The 18,829-nt window shown below is 45.3% G+C and overlaps 1 protein-coding gene and 1 long non-coding RNA gene across 2 annotated transcripts; both read left to right on the top strand.

The window, feature by feature from the left end:
* The first annotated feature begins 4,412 nt into the window (after window positions 1-4,412).
* LOC147002344 (uncharacterized) lies at window positions 4,413-7,882 on the top strand. Its single transcript, XR_015048598.1, has 2 exons — window positions 4,413-4,759; window positions 7,710-7,882. It is a non-coding gene; the product is annotated as an uncharacterized LOC147002344 (long non-coding RNA).
* Window positions 7,883-8,412: 530 nt separating this feature from the next.
* On the top strand, window positions 8,413-17,728 carry Tat (tyrosine aminotransferase). Its single transcript, XM_021169583.3, has 12 exons — window positions 8,413-8,513; window positions 9,536-9,782; window positions 9,930-10,034; window positions 10,719-10,786; window positions 12,011-12,169; window positions 12,750-12,888; window positions 13,358-13,410; window positions 14,259-14,411; window positions 14,997-15,125; window positions 15,709-15,792; window positions 16,480-16,578; window positions 16,932-17,728. Exons 2-12 carry the CDS (start codon window positions 9,548-9,550, stop codon window positions 17,070-17,072), a joined length of 1,365 nt encoding a protein of 454 aa, XP_021025242.1. The 5' UTR covers window positions 8,413-8,513; window positions 9,536-9,547; the 3' UTR covers window positions 17,073-17,728.
* The last annotated feature ends 1,101 nt before the right edge of the window (window positions 17,729-18,829 follow it).

Below are 18,829 nucleotides of genomic sequence, written 5' to 3'. Positions count from 1 at the left end.
TAAAACATTTGTAATTCTAGTATTCAGGAGGCCGAGGCAGAAGGTTGCAGGTTCAAGGCTAGCCTAAGCTCATTGCAAGACCTTGCTTCAGTTAAAAAAAAAAAATTCTCAGGGCTGGGGATTATGTGACTTGGTTGGTAGAATGCTTACCTAAGCATATATTAGATCCTGAGTTTGATCTTCAGTACTGCATAAAACTGGGTCTGGTGGCACCCAGGTGGTGGAGGCAGGAGGGTCAGAAGTTTAAAGTCATCTGGCTACATAGTGAGTTCCAAGACAGGTCAGCCACAACCTTATCTAAAAAAAAAAAAAAAAAATCCTCATAACTGACATTCATCTCACACTGACTGACCAGCATCTTTTCTTTTGAACAAAAATCAAAACAAAATAATAATAGACCAAGACAACAAATGTGTTAATAGCCTCTTAGTTTTGATGCTGGACAGTTGGCAGTTAGATATAGTCTCACCCACCCGCCCCCTTGCTGGAAGGTACACGGAGATGATGTGTAGGCACTTTCCTCTGGTAAAACTAATATCCTTTGAGTAACGAGACCCCAGAACCCTCTCTCTGACTTTGTTTTGCTTGTAGTCCTGTGGCAGGGAACTTGATGTCCTAGATTTGAGTAATTCACTGTGGTTTGGCCCCCATTGATGGTTCTCTCCCCTCCGTAGGTTCCACAGTGAGTCTGGATAAAGATTGTGAACTTGCATAATCGCTGGCGTTTGTTACCAGGCAGGGTAGGGAACGAGTGACCCCGAGGTTTCACTGGGGTAGGTCAGCAGCGAAACTCTGGAACATTCCATGTTTCTTGGCCAAGTGTGTGCTCCACGATTTCATACAGATCAGCCCCTGCCTTGTCTGGATGGCAGACCGGGTACCCACTAAGCCACAGGGCTGGGATGCTCACAGTTGCAGCGAGAAGCGAGAGGCGGGCTCTTAGAGCTCTGGGCTGTGATTTGTGGGTGCTCAGCAGGAAACAGATGGCGCAGGCAACCTCCTGACACTTTGACAAGAGACTCTCACTTGTGACTGTGAGAGGACTTGTCTGTGGCCTCTTGTGCTTCTGAGCAGCGACTGGGAATGTTTTCATGGAGTTCGCTTGGGGTTCGCATGCGGTCATAGACATCTTGGTCCAAAGCCAGCAACGGGCTCAGATGGGCTGGCCATCCAAGATGGCTTCTTTATGTGTTCAGCACCCCAATAGTTTTGTGTCCCCTCTTTGGCAAAACACACTTTCTTTTATCTTTAATTTTACCCTTATATTGTTTCATCTTATTAGTTCTTCCCCCCCCCCTTTATTTATATTCCCATACAGCTTGTTTCCCCGCATATGATATCCTGATTGTGGTTTCTCCTCCTTCTACCCTTCTCAGGTTTTCCCTACCTCTCCTCCTATCCAGATCCACTCCCTTTCTTTTTCTCATTAGGAAACAAACAGGCTTCTAAGGGATAATAGTGAAATATAACATAACACAAGAAAACAAGTTTGATACACTGGAATAGGACAAAATTAACAGAAGGAAGGAACACAAGAAAACGCACAAGAGACAGACACAAATACAGAGACCACTAGATCACGCACTTAGGAATCCCGCAAAAACACTAAACTGGAAGCCATAATATAGATGCAAAGGACCTGTAGGGTAAAAGGAGAGAAAAACACGAATAAAATAATAAAATACAAAAATCATAGGCCTGGCATGACACTATGAAACAAGGCACCTCCAGTGTTGAGTTGGTATCCTGTTGGCTGGGCATGCTACCCACCCCTAAGAGTAGTTTGTTTCTCCATGGAGACTCCCTTGGAGAAAACAAAAATTTTATTTGCTAGTGTTTATCAAGAGGTGATAACTTCTGGGTTAGGGATGGGGGCATGTGCCCACTTCTTTCAGCTCTAGGACCTCATCTGATGTAGACCTGTGCCGGCCCTGGGCATACTCCCAATCACGGTGAGTTCCTGTGTGCACCAGTCCTGTTGATTTAGATGGCCTCCTTTCCTGGTGTCTTCCATCTCCTCTGGCTCTTACACTCTTTCTGCTTCCTCTTCTGCAGGGTTCGTGGAGCCCTGAGGGGAGGGGTTTGATAGCGACTTTCCATTTAAGACTGGATATCCCAATGTCTGGCTGTGGGTCTCCGTATTTGTCCCATCTGCAGGAGGAAGCCTCTCTGATGAGGGCTGAGGAAGGCACTGATCTGCTTCCCTGGCTGAAGTGCACACTGGATTTCTTTCCTGAAAGCTAAGGGTACCAAGAGAGGTCTGATAATGAACTGGCCTGTGTTCAGAACACTCAGAATTACTCCTCTGGCTCGCATCTGTCAGCCCAGTCATGGTGAATTTATTCCCTGATAAAATGCGCAGGATGAGGACTGGATTGCAGATGCAGCCACAAATAAAAGAACTCGGAGTTCAGCCTGGAGACAAATGGCTGCCACAGTTATGCAAAACGCAAAACAAATAAGGTGGTGTTATTTGCTCAACTCCAGGAGCTGGGGCACCCAGCAGGCACCTCAGTCTGCAAACAGATGAAGATTTTATTTAGCGTTTAAACGTTAGAGCCCTGAAGTAGAGAGAAAAGTCACAACCTTTAAAGGGTGAGCAGCCCTTTGAAAACCCATTCCTTCAAACCATGAACAAAACAGCAGATCTTCCTTTGGTCATTTCTCTCTCTCTTATGTGCTATTTATTGCCAACCAGTGTGCATGTCCCGACTGTGGCTTATACAGAGCATCATTGTAAGACAAGAAGGACATAAATGGAGAACAAGGAATTGAGATTATAGTTCACTGAGGAAGTTAGAATGTGTATGATCCTATGCAGCCAGTACCCAAGTAATACTGGTGATTATTCCGGATGCAAAGAGAACAACGTACTTAGTGGGGGGAGATGAAAAAGGAGGGTGGATGGTTCCTGCATCAGCTGCAGAGTTAGTTGGCTATTTTTTTCTTTAAAAATATATTTTTGTTTATGTATGAGTGCGTTGCCTGAATCTTGTCTGCGCACTACATGTGTGCAGTGCTCAAGAAGGTCAGAAGAGGGCGCCAGATCCCCTGGAGCTGACGTTGCACACGGTACGGAGCTGCCAGGCGGGTGCTATGAATTGAACCAGCTGGTGCGCTGTGCCATCTCTCCAGCCCCAGTTCGTTATTTTCTTTAGGGTTTCCCTGGTTGTCTGTCTCTGTGGGGTCTACTATTCTGCTTTCCATAGGGATTGAGACGCATCTCAGCCCACTTAGCCCCTAACGAGAAGATTTCAGTTTGGAGACAGATTTTGAGGCTTGAAGTCCATCTTCCACTGACGCGTTTTGGTGTTTACCTTCGACTGAGGTGAAGGTAGCGAAGCAAAGATATCCCTCAGGACTACTGTGTACTGACTCGGCTCTTGTACAGCTTGCAGTGCTTTGCTTGAGACAACTGTCCAATTGCACCAGCAGAGGGAGGAAAGGTGTGGGAACAGACTTAGAAAATGAAGACCTCGAGGTCGAAGGTGACCTTGAAAAAGCAGACTAGCAAGAACTTCATTGTCTCAGGAAAACGTCTTATAAAATATCCCCAAATGAGACCCACGCCGAGAGAGGAAGGATATGGAATGTACGCCTGGAACAATAGACACATTTCAAAATGTTAACTATGGGAGGCAATGATTGATAATGGTTGTCTGCAGCTGGTAGAATTATTGAAGAACTTTTAAAGTTTTTTTTTTTTTTAATCTTATGTGTAAGGAGTGTTTTGCCTGTACGTATTTGAGCATACTACGTACGTGTCTGTTCTTGGAGGGTGTCAGATCGCCTGGACTGAAGTTACAGTTGGTTGTGAGCCAACTCTGTAGGTGCTGGAAACCAAATCCCCTTCCTCTGCAAGCTCTTAACAGCTGAGCCATCTCTCCAGCCGCCTGGGGGTAGAATTATTTTAAATATGCTTTTGTATGCCAGGCACGGAGGCTCGCATCTGTAAAGCCAGAACATGGGAGGTACAGGCAAAAACAGGAGGTTCAGGGTCATCATAGGATAGGCTTCATTGTGAGTCTGAGGGTCTCTACCCCCAAAGATAAGCAACAAGAACAACAGACCCAGAACAAACAACCCACTTCTCGCGGCAAAAGTGATGCCTTCCACTTAGGAAAGTTCACTAGAAGTCATTTGGCTTTTATTTTAATATTAGCTTTTACTTAAGTATTAATTCAATTTATGTGTTTTGTTTTGAGACACCCCAGACTGTAGTTTTTCAATGGAAGGACTTCCCTGTGCCTGGTGGTGTAACCTTTAGTGATTGTCAAAGCGTGTTGGGCCTTGACTCGTGGTCTAGTTTATCTGGTGTCATGGAAACTTCCTATATAGCTCTGGGTCCTCCCCCACACTCTCCCTCCCTGCCTGCTGTTTTCCCCGCTGAGGGAAAGCATCACCTACCAGAGGCAGGTAGTACCAGAACTTGTTTGCTCTGCCTGTTTCCCCTCTTACCTCTGATGTTGGCTCCCAAGCACGGCCGAAGGTGTGTCCGTGGCATTGACCTGATGATGCAGCTGCCCTGGCTCCCCTTCACTTGCTCCCTCTGCCCTGCAGTTTCTGCGTCAGCGCCAGTATTTGCAGGACCATTTGCCAAACCCTGTGCTGCCTGCTGCTCTTTGATCTGTAAACCTGAAGCCAAGCCAACAGGGTCTGCAAGCAGCTTTTCTGGAGCTCTGCAAACCGCATCCTAAACCAAGGTCTCATCTAAGGAAAAGGAAAAAAAAAAAAAGGGAGTTGTTTTCTACAGAGACAGGTGAGAGACATGCACAGATGCCTCAAAAACACAGGGGGCCAAGAAAATGTGAATGACGGCCATCTTTGATTAAATGATGGGGGGAAAGGAACAACTTTAATATTATTCTGTCAATCATTTTGAGAAACGTTTATTTTAGAAAACAGTTCTCGAAGGTTTACCCCTGGATAGGAAGGCAATTGATTAGCCTTTCTGAAAATAAAACCATTAATGAGTCTAAAAAGGTGTAGAGTTGGGGTGTGGTTGCTCACACCGGTCCTCTCAGCACCTAGGAGGCAGAGAGACAAAGATGGCGGTGAGTCGGAGGCCAGCTTGTGGTGCTTGAAATGTTCAAAACTAAAACAGAACTGTTTAAAAATTAAGACTCTGGTATAGAATATTCTAGAACCAAACATACCATAACAGATTCAGGAATATATAGAATTCCGTACAAGCTAGAGCAACTTTTTAAAGTAGTAAGGAGAGACGAGTGTGGTACACACCTTTAATCCCAGCACATGGGAGGCAAGGGCTGGCAGAGCTCTGTGAGCTTAAGGGCAGCCTGGTCTACATGGTAAATTCCAAGCCAGCCAGGGCAGCATAGTGAGGCTCTACTTAAAAACAAAATTAGCCGGGCGGTGGTGGCGCACGCCTTTAATCCCAGCACTTGGGAGGCAGAGGCAGGCGAATTTCTGAGTTCGAGGCCAGCTTGGTCTACAGAGTGAGTTCCAGGACAGCCAGGGCTACACAGAGAAACCCTGTCTCGAAAAACCAAAAAAAAAAAAAGAAAGAAAAAAAGAAAAAAAATTAGTAAGGAGAGACATTTCTAGCAATATTGAGAACAACCCAGAAAACCTTCAGTTTTTGAAAATAAAACCCATGTGTGAGTTCCTGAGATGGAAAGGGCACACTGTAGGGACCACTCAAGAAAGCACTGAGACTCCTAAAGGTGAGTTAACTCCAGAGCCCTAGGGAGAACTGTTCATGGATCAGGGTGGGGCACAGATGCCAAGCTGACAATCTGTGTGCACGGGAGGGAGGAGTTGGACCAGAGCCTCTGGAGGATCCTTGAAGTCTCTTCTCAGTGTTCTCTATCGCAGGGAGAGCTGTCAACACCTAAAGTGTGGTTCTACCTCTAGAAAACCATCCTGCAAACAACAGGAAGCCTAAGATTTACCAACCTCCATAGTACAGGACGTTCTAGCTACTTTATTTGCAATAGAAAATCTGAAAATTTCCCCATGTCCAACAAGAATAGAACAAACAAGTGCTGTGTAGCCGTCTGTCAGAAGAGAGGCTTTTGGGTGTCATGGTGTCCCTGAAATCCCAGCATTTGGGAAGTTGGGGCAGGAGGATTAAGAGTTCAAGGTCAGCTTGGGCTACATAGAGAGACCCTGTCTCAAAAAAAAAAAAGGAATAAAATTGATCTCTTTGTATGATAATAGGAAGATGTTCATATACTATATTAATATTAAAAGCAGCCATGCCATAGAACAATTTTGTTCAATAAATGTAAATCACCTAGTAATTTCAAAATTTAGAAGGAATAATTTTAAAGTCAGAGGGCATCAAAAGAGAGTGAGAAAATTAATTTAAAATTTTTAAGAGACTTACTTATTGGATTTTTGTCTGTGGATATTTTGCATGTATGTTATAATGTGCATCCTGTGTGTGTGTCTGGTTTCTATGGAAGTCCCAAGAGGGTGTTTGATCCTCTGAGACTGGAGCTATGGATAGTTGTGAGTCACCATGTGGGTGCTGGGAACCGAACCCAGGTCTTCTGGAAGGGTAGCCAGTGCTCTTAACTTCTGAGCCATCTTGCTATCCTCAGTAAAATTAGTTAAAATAATAATAATAATAATAATAATAATAACAACAACAACAACAGTTATTATTATTATTAGCTGTTCTTATTAGTGTGTGTGCTCAGCAGTCGGTTCTCTCCTTCCACAGTCGCATTTTAGGATGGAACCTAGGTCGGTGGCCAGGTTTGTTCAGCAAGTGATTTTACCGGCTGAGCAATCTCATCAGGCTTTGAAATGAGTTTTTATGGCTTTATTCAAAATGTCAAAGAATCTTTCAACGTGCAATCAGTATAAAATTAATGAGGTAGTTGGCATTCTTAACACTAAGTCTCCACAACGTGATTATATCAACGAAACATCTCACTTTAGACCAGCCACATTTCAAGGATCAAAAGTCAATCATGATTGTGGCTGCTATATGAGACCGTACAACTCTAAAGTAAGCGGAGAGGCTAGGGGTACAACTCAGTGGTGAGGCGTTTGCTTTGGTTCAATTCCCTATATCAAAAAGGGGTTTGTGGGGTTGGGGTGGGGTGGAAAGTGGCTGAAGAAGACACCCAGTGTCCTAATGTCCACAAGAAAGTCCACAGCAGGACTCTGGCAACACCTGTGTTTTATGAAGCATCTCTGCATGCCGTAGCTTTTATTGGAGGTTATAGTGATACATGTCTTTGGGCACTAGAGCTCTGTCGTGCCCAGTGTGATGTGAGCCTTGTGCATCTAAATAGTACCCAGCCTTTTCAGGCCCAAGGCAGGAAGTAGACGTTATAGGACTGCAAAGTGTGGTGATTGGAGCACTGCACATGCGCAGAGACACTGCTACGCAAATACTAGTCTAGCGCCTCTCGTGGCTGGTGCCTGTTGGGGGAGCAAGGAGCAGGTGTGGTCCAGGAATCAGAGTGTGTGTTTTAGCATAGGAGAGAGATCCTACCACTAGTGTTGTTGGTTCCATTGTTAACTTTGTGATCAGATACAAGCTGCTCTGGGAATTTCCTATTGTTTAAAGAAAAAATTAAAAACTTCAGACTTCAGATCCCCCAACTCACTGCATTCCTGAACAGTTTTGTACCCTAATGAAAATTAAGCTGCAGAGAATTTGGCTGCCTTGTTTCTTGATGGATTATTAATTTGCTCTAACTTCCCATTTTGTTCTAACTGGAGTCCAGACCTCTGTGGTATGCCAAGTAAAGGAAATCAAAGCACAGGACAAAGTAACAACGACGACGACGACGACGACGACGACGACGACGACGACAACGGCGATGATAAATGCCCACTGTTAAACGAGCGTGTAATTCTATCTGTGCTTTGAAAAATTATTAAATTATGTATGCATTTATCTCTGCATTTCTATTTATCTATCCTGATACTAACCTATTTGATGGAATTTTTAATTTTTTTTTTCCTTGGAGTGCGGTTGAATTTTTGTGGAGATTCCCATTGTCCATAGCAAATCCCACATGCAGTAGATGAATAGTCAACCAAGCTCTTATCATTGCCCATGTCCAGGAGTGAGACTGGAGTGCACAGAGAAAGCACTACCAGAAGGACCCTCATTTTAACGCATTTCTATACTGTTAACACAATAGTTTTCATAACAAAAAAGGGACAATAAAGTTAATCGCTGTCACCCCAACTGCCCTCCACAGTTTCCTGAAACAGCTCACCAAATGACCAGAAAGAGTTAACACAGAGAATTCCAGATACATGATGTGAGGACAAATCCCAGATTGGATGGTGGCCCAGGGTTGGGGTGAGAAACAGCAGCGTGAGGGGGGGCGGTCCAGGGGAGGGGCTTAGTCCTCACTGTCAACCAATAGCATAAGGGCTTCAGGCCCAACGCCCATTGGCTGAAACTATTTCAAGGGTCAGGACTGCACCTGAACTCATCATCAGTGGACTTGGTGGAGGAGCGCTCGTGGGCCTTATAGGTTTGGCTGCTTGGAGACTGCTTTGCCTGGACGAGGAAGGTAATCCCGAAGGTTCTCTGCACTGCGATTGTGATTGCGATGCTCCTGGCTTTCTTTCTGATATTCTGGCTTTTTCTGCCCAGGGCTGGGATGCTTATCTGACATGGCCTTACTTTAACTAGCATCAATATTCATCTCTCTCTCTCTCTCTCTCTCTCTGTGTGTCTCTCGCTGTCTGTCTGTCTCTCTGTCTCTGTCTCTGTCTCTGTCTCTGTCTCTCTCTCTCTCTCTCTCTGTTCCTTCTTCCTTCCCTCTCCCTCTCTCTTTCCTTAATGGTATTATGAATGAACATAGGTCCTGGCTCTACTAGTCAAGTGCTCCACTGCCTTAGTTTTACAGTTTTTGAGTTTTTGGTCTTGCCAAGCTGCCCAGGCTAAGGTACTGGGAAGACCCTTTCTTGGGGGGTGGGTCTCTGTGTGGACAGATGGTAGCCCACATGCTTTTTCTCTCAGTTTAACTCAGAGCATAGGGTTAGAGTTGCATATAGGAAATCCCACAAGGCTGAGAGCTGATCCAGCAGGAAGAGCCCTTGTCATCCAAGGGCAAGGATTAGAATTCGGATCTCTAGGATCCATGTAAAGTCAGATGTGGTGGTACACATCTGTAATGCCAGAAGGCACAGTGAGATGAGGCAGATGGTGAGGACTGCAACCTGAGGTTGTCCTCTGACGTCCACACATTTGTAGTGGAACAGGCTAGCCCTCACGGGAACATGTGCACGCACAAGTACACACCCATGCCAAAGACAAGTGGGAAAAAACAATCCTACTTGTAGTAGATAAATGTTCAATTAAATGCTCCCTGATAATTTTGAAAATGAGTCGCTCCTATATTTTCTATCTCTGCAAGACATTCTTAAACCCCACTCCTATTCATATCCAAAGCTGTCTTACAAGTGAAATCATATAAAAGCATTAGAGAGATGCATGTGTGAGGTCACCCCTGCTTAGGTCTAAACACAGCTCCCCAACTCAAAGAGCACCATCTTAGCCTTACAGGGACATTTCTTTTTTTCCCTGTAGGCTTTGTGAGCCATGGACTCCTACGTAATCCAGACGAATGTCAATGACAGCCTATCTTCAGTTCTGGATGTACGCGTTAACATTGGTGGGAGAAGCTCGGTGCAAGGGAGAATGAAGGGCAGGAAGGCCAGGTGGAATGTGAGGCCCTCTGACATGTCCAATAAAACCTTCAATCCCATCCGAGCCATCGTGGACAACATGAAGGTGAAGCCGAATCCGAACAAAACCGTGATCTCTCTGTCAATTGGTGAGTTTGGGCCACTTGACGGAGGGGTGGCATTGCCTGACAACCTCCCGCTCTCATGTGCTGCCAGGAAGAGAGGAGAGAAGATAAGACCTGAACGTGGGGATGTAAACTCTTGGTGGTTCTTTAGCTTCCCTCTTCTGTGAACAGGGGACCCTACTGTGTTTGGGAACCTGCCTACAGACCCTGAAGTGACCCAAGCCATGAAGGATGCCCTGGACTCCGGGAAGTACAATGGCTATGCCCCATCTATTGGTAAGCTTGCCCAGAGAAGCTCAGACTGCATTTTGGTCATTGCTATATAATGCAGTTTGATCTCAAACTAGCAATCCTCCTGCTGTAGTCTTTCAAGAGCTGGGATTATAGGCACCTACTATCATGCTTAACTTTTAATGTTTTTTTAAAATTAAATGTATTTATTCATGTGTGAATGAGTGTGTGTGTATTACACACACTGAGATAGAGAGAAAGAGAGAGAGAGAGAGAGAGAGAGAGAGAGAGAGAGAGAGAGAGAGAATATGAAAGAGAATCAGGCAGACAAACAGATGACAGACAGACAGATGGTGGGGGGATGAGTAAGAGTGCATGCTGAGTGGCCACGGTATGTGTGTGTGTCAGTTAAAGGACAACTGTGGAGACTGGCTGTCCCTTTCCATCATGTGTATCTTGAGGATTGAACTCAGGTCGCTAGACTTGGCAGCAAGCACCTTTACCCACTGAGCTGCCCCACTTGCTTTCTATCAAGCTTTCTAAATAGGACTCCACCCTATAATAAAACAGCACTAGGAGGTTAATTCCCTTCACACATGACTGAGCTGAATAGAATGAACTGCCCTTAAGCAAGGGTAGAGTGTGGCTGGAAGCTGCGCTGAAGCTCGGGGCACGACTGTCAATCAAGGGATGAAAACCCCCAGCTTCCTCTCCCATGTCTTGTCTCAGGCTACCTATCCAGTCGGGAGGAGGTCGCTTCCTATTACCACTGTCCTGAGGCTCCTTTGGAAGCTAAGGTGAGCCAGGGTACCAGCTCAGTGGCCTCTGAGCATGCTCCTTGCTTCTGTCCAACAGCCATGATAGTTTGGGGTGGGGGTGGGGAGCTGAGGAGAATCCTTGTGTAGCAAGTTGAGGGCTTCTTGCACAGCTGGGGTTGTTGATCAGTAATTGTGATTAATGTCACCATGGTATAAGAGGTGTCTCCTGACATGGATATACTGTTGTCCTAGAGTCTCAAAGGACCCCCAAGGTCATCCTAGATTTGATTTTCTTCCAAAGACCATTGAGAAATTCTTCACAAATAGTAAATCATTTAATTTAAAGGAATTTCTCATCAGGAGGTATTTATGCATGTCTTTACTCATATTAGGGTGCTGGGACAGAATATTTGGAGTCTCAGAGCATACTGGATTGGTGGCAGGGCTAGCCTTGAGTGCTGCCCTCCTCTCTTGTTTACCTCCTAATCTAAGAGGCATCTCTCATCTGTGTTTAGAGAAGAGTCAGGCTTCAAATCTCTGGTCAAAAGTAAATAACTAACCTGGTGGAAAACAGCCCAAGGTCAATCGAAGATCTCTCTTGAGAGTTAGTTGAGTCATAGCCAGCTTGTCCTTTTAAAAGTGATTTGCTTAATTTTGAAAAGTGGTCATCATTTTCAACAACATTTAGAGATAGCTGAGAGATGGTTAGAAGAGAGATAGACACATACATAGATGATAGATAGACAGCTGATAAAGAATAGATAGATAATAGATGATAGATTATGGATAGAAGATAGGTGATGGATAACAGATAATAAATAGATGGTAGATAGATGATGGATGATAGATAAATAAGTATCTGATAGATAGACAGTACATAAGGGATTGATGATAGATAGATGATGGATGATAGATGATAGATACATGATAGGTGATAGATGGTAGATAAATGATAGATAGATAGGTGATGGGTGATAAATAAATATATGACAGACGAAAGATGATGGGTAAGATAGATGCTGGATGGTAGATAAATAAATAGATGATAGATTATAGATAGACAAGATAGATGATAGATAGATAGATAGATAGATAGATAGATAGATAGATAGATAGATAGAGAGATAGAGAGATAGATAGATATGGTTGGGCCCAGCACAATCCTTCCCATTCCTTTGGAACGTATTAAAATAAGTTCATGAACACTTCCACCTTACACACATGATGGGCTCTCTCCCAAGTCCACCCTTTCTCTCTTCGCAGGATGTCATTCTGACGAGTGGCTGCAGTCAGGCCATTGAGCTGTGTCTAGCCGTGTTGGCCAATCCTGGACAAAACATCCTCATTCCGAGGCCCGGGTTTTCCCTCTACAGGACGTTGGCTGAGTCTATGGGGATTGAGGTCAAGCTCTACAATCTATTGGTAATCAAAAACATTTTTCACGCTTATTTTCTCTTACATGTATGGGTATGCTTGCCTGCATACCATGTATGTGCCTGCCAGAAGAGGATGTTAGAGTCCCTGGAACTGGAGCTATAGATGGTTGTGAGCCATCATGTGGATGCTGGGAATTGAACCTTGATTCTTTGCAAGGATAGCAAGTACTCTTAACCCCCGAGGCTTCACTCCAGGCCTTAACTTAACTTTCGACTCAAGTGCCCAGTTACTAACATGTAGAAAAAAAGAAATGGCCATTGTCATACAGAGGCTGGTCTGCAGATGGGAGGTTGGAACCAAAGGCAGACTTAATTCTTTTAAAACTCTTTATATTTATCTATTTTGTGTGTACGTTGGTGCAGTGAGTTTAATGTGTGCATGCAGTGGCCCGTGTGTGGAGGTCAAAGACAAATTCCTGTAGTTCTCTCTTCCCAACACGTGGCTTCCAGGGCTGGAACTCAGATCATTAGGCTTGGTGGCCCCTTATTTTGTTCTTTACACTGAATTCTTGGGCTGGATATTCCCTCTCAATTGATCAGAAACATCTTGGTCTCACTTTTCTCAGCCTGAGAAGTCTTGGGAAATTGATCTAAAACAACTGGAATCTCTGATCGACGAAAAAACAGCTTGTCTCGTGGTCAACAACCCGTCCAATCCCTGTGGCTCCGTGTTCAGTAAGCGGCACCTTCAGAAGATTTTGGCAGGTAAGTGCGGGCGACTGCCCACCCTGGGGGGATGAGAGCAGCATCCTTTAGCAGCTCCCTGAGAGGCAGAACGTCCTGGGTGTGGAATGGAGATAGAGAAAGGCCAGCACTGCCTCTAGCCGATGATGTGTCATGGGGGTCCGGGACTTGTCTAAAAGAAGGGGAAATGAGACGCACATCCCTAATCCAAAACTGGCAAGCGTTTCATTTTGGCGGATTTGGCTAAGAAGGAGTTCACCTGTGTTTGCCTTTCTCCAATACCATCCGGTGGAAGAGAGAGTTTGGAACGTGTGATTAAATGGCACACAGTTAGGGTAGACATCCTGAGAGAATATCAGAAGTGCTTAGTTCCCAACGGTACAATCCGTGATCAGGGAACACGCAGAGCACAGAGGGGCCAGGCATGAAGGAAACGATGACATATAATCTGAACTGAAAATGACTTCAGCATTGCTTTCGTTATTTTCAGTGGCTGAAAGGCAATGCGTCCCCATCTTAGCCGATGAGATCTATGGTGACATGGTAAGTCTGGCTTGGGTTAGATCATAACAGAAGTCTCAAATACCGTATTGTTTTCTGGGTCGTGGAGAGTTGCCTGATGGGACGGTCAGAAGCAGCCAGCCATTCTGTGCAGATCGTCTCAACAAGTTCATAGGCCCCTCAGCTCAGCTTTTCATTAATTAAATTATTTAATCCAAAGAGCTGGGGAAAAAGCAGAAGTTCTTGGCATTCCCTTGAGGGTAGATGCCGAGGAGGTAGGATAGATACAAAGGTTCCTGTGGATTTCTTGTTTATGACTTTTACGGATATGTGTTTTGAGTAGTTGTTGGGGAGAGGGTTTCTGAAAATGAAGCTCAGTGGTTGGGGAAATGCTCAGCGAGCATGCTGAAGTCTGGGCCTGATTCCTGGCACCAGAAATAAAAAGGAAAAGTGCAGAGGCAGAGAAGAACGATTGATAGTGTTCTAGACTTCTCTGGGAATATTGCAGATCTGTATGTGCTGTGACGCCTTCTAGTGCCCCCCTCCCCCAAAGTCTGCATTCTGTGACACAGCGGGGCCCAGGAATGTTAAATATTGGATCACGGGCCCCCCTTTTATTTTTAAATTTATAATTCCACCTATTGAAATTCCATAGTGCAAGTTTCCAGGAGTCGTAGGTACACACCACTGGACTAGTGTCATCACCCTCATGTTAGGCTTCCTTTAGTCCAGATCACACCAAATTAAATGTCTTTGGATAAGTTTCTCTGAACTATGTGGGATCCGGTCATGCCTGTAGATCCTGACCTGTCCCTCAACATCTAAGAAAAGGGATGGGAGGGAAACACGGGGTCCAGAGGAAAGCATCCCAGGACACCTCTCTTCCTCAGGTGTTTTCAGATTGCAAATATGAACCAATGGCTACCCTCAGCACCAATGTCCCCATCCTGTCCTGTGGTGGGCTGGCCAAGCGCTGGCTGGTTCCTGGCTGGAGGCTGGGCTGGATCCTTATCCATGATCGAAGAGACATTTTTGGCAATGAGGTGAGAGCAATATGGTGGAATGGTGTGAATAGTTTAGTATACGGATTCGGTTTTGAGTGCTCAGTGTTGCAGAGGATGAGGTCTCCTCTCCTTCTTAACTGATTGTGTTGTTTTCGGTGTCTGGAAATATATTGGATGAAGGTATAGATAGATATTTCTCATCCAAACCGAGTTTTCTCATATTTGGGTCTCTGGGTCTGTGAAGAGGTTCCACCTGCCTCCAATTTCAAGGCTATAAAAAGGCAAAAACAAACAAGCAAACAGACAAAAAAAAAAAAACCCACCACAGTAATGACAGCACTATTATTCATGTTTTATGAACCTATTTTTATTTTATCTTCATAACACCTTGTGAGATCATTTTAGTTAAGGAAAACAGGGTACAGAGAAGTTACATCATCTGCCCACAGTCACACTCAGGTTTGTGACAGAGAAGGACAGTAGGCCCAGGTGGTCTAATGTAAGAGGGTCACCAGGTGCCATCTTTCCTGAGGTTAAAAACCTGATAAAAAGGTTAGAATAGAGCCACACAGCACAAAGGATGCTTAAGAAAGGCTAAATTATTTGTCTCCTGGGGGATTCTAGATTCGGGATGGGCTGGTGAAGCTGAGTCAGCGGATCCTGGGCCCGTGCACCATCGTCCAAGGCGCCCTGAAGAGCATCCTTCAGCGCACCCCTCAGGAGTTCTACCAGGACACTTTAAGCTTCCTTAAGGTAAAGAGCAGCCATTCACTTGAGGACTTTGGGAGCCAGAGAACAAATCAGCAGAATTAGGAACAATAGCCCTTCATTTCTGCAGCCCTGTGCAAGAGGGCTTCCTCATCAGAAGGTGACGTGAGAGTCGTTCTCCATAGGCAGCTTCCCCCACTTCTTGTAATCCACTTCATCTTGCTAAGAACTTCAAGTGATGGGGTTCTGTCCTTGTTGGCTCTTTGTACTATAATATTAAGCCTCGGTGTGTGGCCTTCAATGAAGGTCCTACCTTCAATAATGTTTTTGTTTCTTTTTAAAAAATTGCTTTATTACATCAAACATTACATATGAAAGTCAAGGTTGGGGCTGGAGAGATGGCTCCGTGGTTAAGAGCACTGACTGCTCTTCCAGAGGTCCTGAGTTCAATTCCTAGCAACCACATGGTGGCTCACAACCATCTGATGACCTCTTCTGGTGTATCTGAAGGCAGCTACAGTGTACTCATATAAATAAATAAATAAATATTAAAAAAGAAAGAAAGTCAAGGTTTTCTTTCATTTAAAATTTGATCCTTGATTGTTTTGTTTCTCTCTGCCTTTTGTAGTCCAATGCAGACCTCTGCTATGGGGCGTTGTCTGCCATTCCTGGACTCCAGCCAGTCCGGCCATCTGGAGCCATGTACCTTATGGTAATTGTGCCTGTGTGTGTGTGCATGTGTGCATGTGCGTGTGTAGATGTGATAAAGCACAGGAGATGGCATGCCAGGATCTTCATGGGTGGTCATGCAGGGTCTGCCTCCATCTACAAAGATAAGCTAAGCGCCAGTCCCCATCATTTGAGGAATTGTCTTGTTATGAATAATCCCAGTACTTCAATTGACCTGTGTTCACAACAGCCTCTCGATAACTTCAGTGCAGTCACTCATATCATGCGCAGATACAGAGGCATGCTTTGTGGTTCATGACTAACTGTCATGCTGGTTCCTTCGGAAGTCGGGGGACCACATAGAGATTTTGTTTATCTTTAGTATCACTAATGCCACTGTGGCCCAGGGATGCTAACTGTCCTGCAGTGAGTGGGATAGAGCCCACAGAGTGAAAAATAACCAGGTCCTGATGCTAACTAAGCCTCTTTTGGAAAAAAGAGAGATGGCATTCCTCTCCCTATTTGCCCTTACCAACATCCCGGAAGGAACCCTTTAATAAATAAAATACAGATATAACCAAGTCGTCTTCCTCGAGTGCTGGTTTTCTCAGTTATGGGTGGCAAAGTTCCCAGATGGCTTCAGGGACTCCCTGGCCTCATTTCTGGCATAGGAAAGTGATCTGTATACCTCCAGTGACATGCTGGCCTTCTCTTTTTATTGTGGGTTCAGGTGGGAATTGAGATGGAGCACTTCCCAGAATTTGAGAATGACGTGGAATTCACAGAGCGGTTAATTGCGGAGCAGTCCGTCCACTGCCTCCCAGCCACGGTGAGTGCTGGTGTGGGTCTCTGCAGACATTCCCAACAGCCCCTGAAGAGCACAGAGGTCTTCGTGAGCTGTGTTTTAGCTTTATTTTCTCCCATACCAAGTATTCTCCTTCATCGTTATCCCCTCAGAACAGGAAGAAAGGTTGGAAACGCTCACTGTGGGTGGGTGGAGAGTTGTCTATTTCAAGATGAGTGAACTCAGTTGCCAGCTCAGTCCCCTCCAGTGGGGTGAAAGGACATCCCTAGTGGAATGGCATTACTCTGTCTTGCACTCTAGCGGCCTGACTAGGTTAAGGTGAGCCAGTAGGAGATTCGGTTGCCCTGGAGATAACAGGTTGTTTTTGTTTTTTTCAGTGCTTCGAGTACCCAAATTTCTTCCGGGTTGTCATCACAGTCCCCGAGGTGATGATGCTGGAGGCTTGTACCCGGATCCAGGAGTTCTGTGAACAGCACTACCACTGTGCTGAAGGCAGCCAGGAGGAGTGTGACAAATAGGCCCTCACGCATCCTCCTGAAGACATGTCCCTTGCAAAGAGGGCTGGGCTGCTCCTCTTCAGGACGACAGATGTCCCTTCTGCGAGAGGGACCTCCAAAGCACCGCATCAAGACTTGAGGATTATTTCTTCTTCCCCCAGTCACATCCAACACATGCCTGGAACCTCAGAAGCTCCCCTTATTCGGCTCTGGGGAGCGACTCATGAACCCTTTACCCCCATCTACACGCACGGACGCACGCACGCACGCACACACGCACGCACGCAGGCACGCACGGACGCACGCACGCAGGCACCATATACTTCCTTATCCCGAGGGTACCGGGTGAACAGTTTACCAAAAGGAAGCTGGAATGGGAAAAGCGAGAGCTCAGGATGAGAGAAGTAGAAGGTTGCCTCCCCCACCATTTCCTCGAGCTGACACAGGAGCGTCCTCTTCAGTCAGGTCGGAAGTCACCTCTGTTCCTGCCTCACTTCAGGAATACCTCACGCCCTGCGGTAGAGCTACACCAGAGAGAAGTCAAGGACTTGTAAAATTGGTTAACTGTATTCTAAGCGCATTGGGAAACTTGATATTTAAAGGATCCTTGATAGATTTTTTTTTTTTTTGTAAAAATTTATTTTGCGGTGCAAATAAATACCAGCTTCCTAAACCGATTAGATCTGCTTGCATCAGGTTTTCTTAAAATAGGAGCACACCTCATTGAAGGAGAAAGAAGGGACAGGAGGCCTCTCCAGAGACATTGCTGTGGACAGGACAGCAACTTCCTCCTCCTCTTCTTGTAGAATCATCGCCACTTTTGCTGTCATGTGAATATTGATTTATTAATATTTGTAATATTATCTTTTCATATATTTTCTAAGAAACATTTATATTATAAGATCTTTTATTTTGTCAAGGATATAAATTATTATTTTCTTTTTTTTTTTAAATAAAATTTTGTCAAGTATGCGTCTCTGTGATGTGTTTTCTGGGACGAGGTTTGGTCCAGTCCATTACCCACTAGGTCTCTGCCTTTGTTACTTCTTCTCATTGCTGTAGCAGAGCACCTGATGTAAGGAAGGGTTTATTCTGCCTTACAGTTTCAGGGGGTGCAGGAGGGCGGCATGAAGAGAGGAATGCTTGCTGTGCTCAGGTCATTGTCTCCTTTTTATTCATTCCGGGGCCCCAGCCCATGTCACGGTGCTGCCTACAGTTAGGATGGATGTCTCCATCTCAGTTAACACTAGAAAATCCCTCACAGGCATCTCACAGCCATTTTAGAAGGTACTTATGAAACAGATGTATATGCGTGTGTGTATGTTTATATGTATATGTTCATGGTACAGGGTTCTGCCTTTCTTCCCCAGTATTGTCTGGATGCTGACAACTCGCTGGCTCAGAGAGGAGGCGGGGCAGAGTCTGGAAAGGGGAGTCTACAGCCTGCGTTTCCTTTCAGGGAACCAGACGCAGATGCTGTCAGAACAGAGGGGGGAACCGTGGGATCTGGGACAAATGCTGTGGTTTCCAGTCTCCTCTCTGGGGACCCAGATGCCACCAGTATACTACTGGGAGAGGAAGTCAGGGACAGGTATCCCTGATTCACCTTTCCCCTGGTTCTGCATGCCAGGCAGAAAGGGGAGGGAGAACCTGCAATGACTGGGATCTGGTCTGATTGGGAGCAGATGCTGAGTATCAGAGAGGCTGGAGAAGAGAAAGCCTTCTTAGGGAATCTTGGGCATGGCTCTTTTAGGTGAAGGGCTTTTCTGTGGCAATCT

The sequence above is a fragment of the Mus caroli genome, unplaced genomic scaffold, assembly GCF_978045245.1.
Source record: "Mus caroli unplaced genomic scaffold, Mus_caroli_1 scaffold_10, whole genome shotgun sequence".
Lineage (NCBI taxonomy): Eukaryota > Metazoa > Chordata > Mammalia > Rodentia > Muridae > Mus > Mus caroli.
The sequence above is the reverse complement of the archived record's forward strand: the minus strand, read 5'-3'. Positions and strand labels throughout refer to the sequence as shown.

Coding starts and splice junctions, on each gene's coding strand:
- Tat (XM_021169583.3), top strand. CDS start 9,548: ATGGACTCCTACGTAATCCAGACGAATGTCAATGACAGCCTATCTTCA. Junction 15,793..16,479: donor CTGGAGCCATGTACCTTATG/GTAATTGTGCCT, acceptor TTGTGGGTTCAG/GTGGGAATTGAGATGGAGCA. Junction 16,579..16,931: donor TCCACTGCCTCCCAGCCACG/GTGAGTGCTGGT, acceptor TGTTTTTTTCAG/TGCTTCGAGTACCCAAATTT.